The following is an 8,982-nucleotide window of genomic DNA, read 5'->3' on the forward strand; positions in this document are numbered from 1 at the left end:
GGGGGGGCGGGCCGGCGACTGTGCAGCGCTGGGACATAAAAACGTTTGATGGATTCAGCACACTGTGAGTGGATGGAGGGAGGCTGGGTATGTCCCTGCTCAGAGAGAGTTTCTGCTCACTTTTAAAGGAGGATTCCACTTTTCTTACTTGTTTCCTATTTGGACGTCTTCTTACTTCTGTCAATATACGAATTTATTAAAATTCCTTCCCGGGCCTTAAATTTCATTTTTGGCTCACTCACTCTGGCTGACTGATGTGCAATGGCAGAGACTCCAACAGTGAGATTTAACTCGACTGGACTTCACTTATGTAACCACAGAGCAGAGCAGAGCAGAGCAGAGCACAGGCCTCATGCAGGAGAGGCTTTTGTCATCATTTTGTCTTTAAACGTAAACCCCTGTCTTCCGGACAGTTTTCTTCAGCTGATCACCTGTGTCATCCAGGTGATTTACTGAGTATTTATATGTGAGTGAGAAAACGGAGCCAGAATTCTCTCTCCTGCTGCTAATTGTCCTCCATGCTCAGTTGCCCAAGGGCAGCAACAACACTAATCTACTGCATGCTCAGTGGCCCCCTCTCCCTCCTCTCCTTCTCTCTCTCTGTTGTCTGTCTGTCTTTTACTGTCTCAATCTTCTCACCACCACCCTGCTGCCCTCTCCGGACGGCTCATTTTAGCCCTGTGTCGGCGTTATCTTGAGGGATCGTGCAAATCACAAAAGGTCTACTTTAACAGAACATCCCTGGGTTAATTTGGCCGTGTTTGCGTTTAAACCGATGCAGCGTTTACTGCCTGTTTGCATCCCATCGAGCACTCTGCGATTCCTAAACTGTTTTGTGCAGGTTTGTCCATCGCTCATGTTGGTTATAAAAACATCCGAGTTAATTTGCCGAGATGTGGGACTGCGGCAACGTTATTAAAAACAAGAGAGAGAGAGAGGGCAAGGGAAGCAAGCGAGCAGTGTTTTTTTATACAAACCCCCAGGTTAACTCAGACGTACCTGGAAGATGAAACAAAAGCAAAGAATGCAATTATTACACAAACTAAAGCTGACTTCCCCTTAAAACTTTATTACACCCAATAATAATATACCCAACACACATAATCAGATTTTTAAAACCACATAAACCTATTTATACATTAGAATAACTCACACATCCACATCATGTAGCCGTCAGCCTCCGTCCAGATGAGCTTTCTAATGCTTATGCTCGCTCAGCTCCCCCCATCAGCTACATGACCTTCACCTTGTAGGTCGTAGCGGCCTGTCTGGTTCAACTTTCTTTCTGCTTTTTTTCTCACTTTGAGCTTTAACTCCAAACAAAATACTTTAGATTTAGGTGTGATTTATGTTTGCATTTACACACTAGGATTCACTTTTTCTAGCCAGTGCAATTTAGATTAACAAATCTCTGCAAAATCTTTAAAAAAATACCACCCGAGTTGTAACAAACTGGAATTTTCCTTCCACCTCCAGCCAGTTGCTTCAGACCAGCATGGACAGGATGAATGGAATCACAGTTCTTGTTGCACCGGCTGCATCATGGGCTAAGAGCACCACTGCTGCTGCTTTCAACAGCCCTGTATATCTGCCTATGTCTCTTGGGGCAGCGTAATGGCATAATATATTGCATGGCAGGCTTATGTAACAGGAGAAGGAATATTAATGGATGTCCACTCAGGATGGGCTGAAAGTGGTGTTTGTGTATTGGAGAGACGACGGTGGAATGACATTCGCAGCGGGTCTATCTGTGCTGCACTTTAGGATTGGGTTTGTTTTTTTCGCACACGCTGATGCCCGCATGTTTGTCATGCCTGCGCTTCCGTTCGGTCTTCCTGCGGGTCGCACGGCAGCCTGTTGGTCGGGGAGGCGTCTGCAGCGTGTCTGCGCTGACCCCAGCGTGGGTCGCATTTCCAGACCATCTGCCAGGTCGGCCGCTATCAACCTGGTTACATTTAACAGTCAGGAGACCTCTGACCTTCAGGGCGGCCAAATGATGATTGAATTTCAGTCTCATCAGAGGGCAGGAGCTCATTAGCTGAGTTTAAAGGGGGTTTCTATTTTTTTTTTACAATCATCAACAAATCCGATCCAGAAACTAAAACAGACACTGATTTTGACTTTGTAAAACGCTATTGTTGCTAACCAAAGACTGGTGCGACCAATAGAAAGCAAAGTCCTGGTTATATGAGTGAACAAACAGAACAAAAATAGATGTTTGATTATAAAAATGATGTGAATTGCAGAATAAATGTAGAATAAATACACTTTTCCAAGTCTTCTGTAACACAAAGACTGAAAACAAGGGAGACTTATTTCTTAGCTTTGCCCAAACATTTAGTAAAGTCATTTTTACAGTTTCAAGTTTTTTAGAGTGTAACATATAAATTGGCNCCCCCCGTGGATGTCGGCGCCCTTAGCATTTGCCTATACTGCCTATGCCTAGGGCCGGCTCTGCTACTGACGTGCATATAAAGTCATAGGGTTTATAAATCTACATCAGCATGTATGCGGTAAAGGTTCAGCGAGGTGGCGCCCTACAGCCGTCGGCAGGTTGTGTTCTATGAAGTCGTAAATTCTAATTTCAGCCCACATTTGTCAGAGCATCAGATTCGTGACCTCAAAGCATCGTCATCTGCGGATGATTCGCCCTCTGATGTAGGTTACTCTGCTGCTGTTTGGGTTTAAAATGTTCCTTTTTACATCATACACAAAAGAGACCGCAACACTGATGTCTCACACACACAGACTGTGCGGCGTATTCCTGGTATTTTGCTGCTGCGTTGATGCTTCACTCTTTGTTGATTTATTAATAAAGTGCTAACATCTAACACAGTTTGCTGCCATTTACAGGTCCTCTGGGTTTCCTATGGATTGCCTGATCAAACATCTAAACCCAGAAGCGATCACTTTAATAAATGGTAGATTCCGTGCTGTATATAATATTTTGCTGGAGAGTTAAGATCTGGCTCAACCAGGAAGCTTGAAAACTTACAGCAAGGTTTGGGGAAAAAAAAATCTTTAATCTTTAATCCACTCCATTTTTATGACAGCCATACTTCTGCCCCTCTTTTTTTTTCAGGCACTCCCTCATCTGGATCACTTTCCTTTTTCTGTGCACTATATTCCTTATTTTATCCCACATCCAACCCCTGCGCCCATCCTCTCGCTTTTCTTCCGTGTCACAGTAGAGAGTGAATAATTCATGTTCGGGCTGCTCGCTGGTGGAGATGAATCATGTGAGAAGAGCATGATACACGTGCTCATCTCCAAGCGACTCTTCTCTCCAAAGACCCCAACAGCACAGGGTGGGGGGGGAAGCTGCTCAACCTCACCGCAGCTTACTGTACGGGCCACAACCGCTCCGTCCTGGCTGCATGACTTTACCATCAGAGCTTTCATGACAGTCACACGTGAGCTCAACATCAGCGTGAAGCCTCCCAGAGGGACCATGCGGTAGCTTCTCACCACACATCTATCTACAGTGTATGACATTAAACGTCCAAACCACTAAACCCATTGGCAGGGCTAAAAGTGTATTTAAAAAAAATCACCAAACAGTCCGTGAACTGCTTATCCGTGATGTGCCGTTCCTTTGAAAAACGTAACCAAATCTCAGCTACAAAACATGACACTGTATTTAATCACTTCATTCACACAACAAATGACTCCTTCACTCCTTCCTAAACAGTCGTGACAAAAACTAAGGGACCTTACAGTTGAACTGGGTCGAACTGTTTTTGCTTACAAAGACCAAATAGGAAAGAAGTACGGAAACAAATTAACAATATCAGTAGTGAAACATTTCTAATATCTCGGGATGTTGTGTGTCTCTGAGGTTGTTGTGTGTCTCTGAGGTTGTTGTGTGTGTCTCTGAGGTTGTTGTGTGTCTCTGAGGTTGTTGTGTGTGTGTCTGAGGTTGTTGTGTGTCTCTGAGGTTGTTGTGTGTCTCTGAGGTTGTTGTGTGTGTCTCTGAGGTTGTTGTGTGTCTCTGAGGTTGTTGTGTGTGTCTTAGCGGTAGTTTTTAGTGTTTGAGATCGCGTCGTGTCTACCTGGTTGTGAGGAGTTATTTTAACACAGCTGGTAAAATCTCAAGCTCATATCCGAACCAATAGTAAAATCAAAAATGGCCGCCGCTACAGCTCACCTGGTTGAGCTGGCGTCCATGTTCAGGGGCTCTAGTCCCCGATGTGGAGGTCATGAGTTCGAATCCCACTCATGATCCTTTTCCGTAGGTCCTTCTCCCCAGCTGTCCTGTCGGTCTCTCTACTGCACTGTCACATTTTTAAAAAAGGCAAAAAGGCCAAAAAATAAATTTAAAACTAACAAAATAATCATAATAAAATCAAAACTAATGGAGGAAAACTGTCCCAAAAGCTAAATGATGAAAGAAATGCCGCCAAGTATTAACAACACACATAACAGTTAAATGTACCAAATGTCTTGGTAATGGAAGAAGTTTCTTTGGTCCGATGAGTTAAAAATGGAGCTTTTTGGCCTTCGGATGACGTGTTTGGCAAATACCAAACACTCCAAACCTTCACATATACGCCATCCCCACCGTGAAGCATGGTGGTGGCAGCATCATGATATGGAGATGCTTCTCGGCAGCAGGCCCTGTTTGTTCAGCTGTGTTCTGCTGTGAGGAGGCTTCTTTTCCCCCCCGGCATCGGTAACGCTCATGGGAACAATTATGTTGAAGTTTCGATCAAGGAATTTCAACTTTTTTTTCTTTTATTGTGGATTTATGGCATTTTAACTTTGTTAGATTGCACAGATACATTTTGAGTTGTCTCTTCGTCTAGCACTGGTTCTGCTGTTTCTGTGAAATTGCAGGACTTTCTTTCCAGTAAATAATGAGCCTACAGTGAGTTCAAATGGGACAGGAGCAAGAAAACAACCACTTGGGATTGCGAGGGTTAAGACCTTAAAATGGTGTTTTTAGAGAAGTTTTTTACGTGCTTAGATTTCTGTTGTCTTTCACAAGGAGTCCATGTAGCATTTATTGCACATATAACATTTCAAATTTGATCAATTTGTCCTCAGGGAGCATTTATGAACTATTTCAAGAGCTTTCTGCTGTATCTCACGGGTTTGCAGTCCTCGCAGCTCCGTCTTTTTTAAGGCTCCGTGTTTTTCATGTTGCCATACGTTCTCTGTTGACCACAGTTTAGTCATTTTTATAAGAGTGTGATAATTCATGTCATCACCGATTGTCTGTCCACTAATGTTGATTGCCGCGGTCATCTTAATAGGCTGTTGTTGGGGAAGTCATTCCAAGTCAAAAGGCTTCAGTCCAAGTCATTTTACAGTCTTTCTAAAGTCAGTAGATTCATGATTTCCACTCCATGTAACTGCACTCCTCCACTCTGACAACCGATTATTACTTAATAACAGGTTTACACCTACTTGTCACACTGTATGTCTGTAATTATTCTTTAACAATGTCTGAAGACAATATATTGACCCTTTTGGCACATTTGATGTATGAAGTAGAAAAACTTTGTTGCTCACAGCTCAGTGTTCTGCAGACTCTGTCCCTGCACTCCCACACACACTTCTGTCTCTGGAGAAACTCCTGCCAAAGCCAAACTAAATGTGTGTTTGTGCCAGTCCTCATATTTTGTGTATGTGTGTCTGTTTTTGTTTGCCAACACTCCGCAGTCCTCTCGTGAAGCTTTCTGTGTCCTGATGCACACGTGTATCTCACACGAAGGATAATCACGCTGGGATGGCGCGGGAACCAGACCAATAATTATTCATATGAAGGGAAACTCACAGTTGTCATGCTGTCACACCGCGTTATCAGACTGCATGGCTTAGCAGCAGGCACTGTGGGCCGAAAAAACTCAGGCGGCTAAAGTGTGCTCTGGCTCACTGTGATGCAAATGTGTGTACCTGTTTGATAACTTTGGTATTTTGCGGATGAACAGAAGTACTTGTTGGTGAGTGGAATTTAATGTCAACGTGTAAAACAAAGAACAAATATCCAGAGAGATGTAATTTGTCCGATTTAGATTTTATTTCAAAGATACCACAAAACCTTAGAAAACTATATTTATATAGGTTTTGTTTTCAAATTTTCGGGAATCAGTTTTTGCTAAAAGACACACATACAGAAATGTACTCAGTGGAGGTTGTTATTGACGATGGACTTGCACATTAGGAAACTTGACTGACTGTTTTAATTCCTGTAAAGAGATGCAAGTGAAAACACAAACATCATCCTAATAAATGAAGTGTGTATGTTTGTGTGTGTGTGTGTCTGTTCTCTCCCTTTCTGGACAACCCTTCGTCTGATCTACTTCACACTTGACAGGTGTATTGACGAAGACCCGAGAAAGTGCAGTGACGAGTCTGAAGTCATTCAGAAGTGCGGGTCTTCAAATTTTGGCAAAAACTTCTTTCCTAATACGCCTTCACAAAAGCACCCTCGACGGGCCTTCTGGCTACCCGTGGCCTAAGTTGCCCCTCTTGCTAAGCAACGACACGAAAGGCACGACTGTAGATTTTTCACCGATTTCCAAACCTGCCTACCTCCAGCGATGCACCGGCCGAGTTTGAAGTGGATCTGACAAACGGTTGCCAAAATAGGCAAAGAACACATGCACATCTGGATTTCTTGATTCAGTAAAGAGATGAATGAATGAGACAATCAAATGATGAAATCTGCTTAATGCATAACACTGGTGACAGCAGAAGGACGCAGCAGTAAAGAGACTCACAGCAGCTCCTCTTATAATTAACGCTTAAATGAGCCAAGACTTGAGCACAACTTTGTTCCGTCCAAATGGACACATGTTGGGTCTGAATGTTTCAGCTCTTGTGGTTTGTCTTCATCTAAGTCGTAAATGAGAGAATCTGTGTGTGTGTCTGTCGCTTTGCTTTTCTCGACAACTGTTCATCCGATCCATTTCACACTTAGCAGGTGTACTGGGTGTATCGTATTGGGGACCCGAGGAAGTGCAGTGTTAAGTTTGCGGTTGTTCGGATGAGTCGTCCTCGTATTTTGGCGAAAGGTTTTTTTTTGTTACTTCACAACAGTATGTTTTCATTGATGATGTCTTCAGCAGGCTTTAGTCATCGGTGGGTTTTTGGCAGCAGGTTCACAACAGCTCACCGACTGCAGCTCATTCTAAACTCTGACTGAGCTTATTACCGCCCGATGGGAGGTTGTTTTGCTTGGTTATCCTTAGTTACTATCAGCTGCCCCATGATCTGATTTTTATGAGTGGTGGTTATGTCAAAGCAAACAACTGCTAAAGTTTGTGATCATGTTATTATTTTATTGCATCTCATACTCCACCCTTTTTTTTATGACTTCTGCCTCCTTGGTTCTCAAATAAAGAACGAATAAAGTCACAAAAATAATCGACTAGCTTATAAATGATCCTGGTTAAGTTACAAAAATTCATTCATGTCTCCTAATCCTCCTCTCCTGCTGTTTTTTTTTTATTCTTCTCTTAGATCAGTCGCTGCTTGAAACCCGGAGGACGCTTCATCTCTGTTACCTTTGCGCAGCCTTTCTTCAGGAAACGCCTGTACGCTCGCGCCGAGTACGACTGGTCGATCAAACACCACAGTTACGGAGAAGGCTTTGAATATTTTGTGTATGTGATGACCAAAGGAGAGGAACTTAGTCCAGAAGATGCAGCTCTGGAGAAACAGCTGCTGGAAGAGACTAAACCCACGCCTACCAGCATCACTACACCAGAACATGAAGATAAGGAAGACTTCCTGTCTAATATTGACGTGTAAGATGATTGGAATACATAAAGGAGTTTTAGGAATACATCACCCCTGAGATTTCCTTTATGGATGACTTCAGAAACTTAAACTAATTTTTAATTACGTCCTGCATAGGCAGCATATGTTTTTATTATGTCATGTTTTAGCAATGCATACTGACACATTTTTTATACTTTTAGTTTAGGAAAAAAATGATAAATGGATTAGAATCCATCTTTTTAATGAAATAAAATGACTTAAATGCATCTCAGAAATCAAAATACCTCACCAGATTCATGCACGTATTAGTGCAGGTGCTCTATGAAGGAATGAGGAAACTGAAAAGAAAGAATGTTTGGGATGCAGTAGCGCCTCATCGAAAGTATTTACAGAATTTACAGACAAAAGTTTCTTTAAAACTAGGAAAACGAGAAAGTGGTTGTGCCAAAGAAAAAGTTAAAAATAAAATAATATGTAAAACTCTTAAAAAACATTCAAAACTACCCATATTGCAGTGAGGGCACCATACAGTAAATCTGGTATTTGTAGCAAAAGTCACCCACGTGTATGAAAATGTAAAGGACGCCCCACCTCAGCTACATGCAGGTTCTTGCTCCACCACATTTCCCGTATAATTTTTTTTCAACATTTACAGCAAGGGTAAAATCTAGAATACAACATACGGAACACGGTGCACGTAAAGGTCCCATATTGTGATAATTTTTCATCAAAGTGTGACATGTCCCCCAGAATGTGTCGTTCAAGTTCTACTGCATGTTCTGTTCCTGTTGGACCTGGAGGTCATCGGTGCTGAAGGACTCAACACCACAAAACAACAGTGCCTTTCCTTGCAGCAGTCCAGCCTGCAGTGGTCTAGAAATGACACAAGCATGTTGCATTCTTTGAACTATAAAAAACAAAAAAAAAATGGAGGCCTCATCTTGTCACTTTTATTTCTAACTTCTCAAAAACTTGTCATAACAACATGATCCTCTTCTCCAGATTGTGTGAAAATTGCCATATTTTGGGCAACTGATCGATTGATTGAGCAGGTAAAATGAATGAATGTTATCATTCATTTCATCAGTACAACTTTTACTGAGAAAAGTCTGGCTTTATCAAGAGATTTTGTAACCGTAGGAGAGGCTCGGAGGGAGAGAAGTGAGGCAAAAACACTACGTCAGGACATGACAGATGCATGTATGTGAAGGTTTTCTCATACTTGCATATCTATCTCCACAATGCTGTGCCAGC

The 8,982-nt window shown here is 42.4% G+C and overlaps 1 protein-coding gene across 1 annotated transcript in view; it reads left to right on the forward strand.

Moving 5' to 3' along the window:
• ece2a (endothelin converting enzyme 2a) overlaps window positions 1-8,639 on the forward strand; it is a 108,312-nt gene extending 99,673 nt beyond the window's left edge. The window contains exon 4 of the mRNA XM_008281211.1: window positions 7,468-8,639. Within this exon, the coding sequence (XP_008279433.1) occupies window positions 7,468-7,758 (291 nt within the window). The 3' untranslated portion in view covers window positions 7,759-8,639. The remainder of the gene's footprint in view (window positions 1-7,467) is intronic.
• Window positions 8,640-8,982: the final 343 nt, after the last annotated feature.

Source organism: Stegastes partitus, unplaced genomic scaffold (genome assembly GCF_000690725.1).
Source record: "Stegastes partitus isolate 25-593 unplaced genomic scaffold, Stegastes_partitus-1.0.2 Scaffold226, whole genome shotgun sequence".
Classification (NCBI taxonomy): Eukaryota; Metazoa; Chordata; class Actinopteri; family Pomacentridae; genus Stegastes; species Stegastes partitus.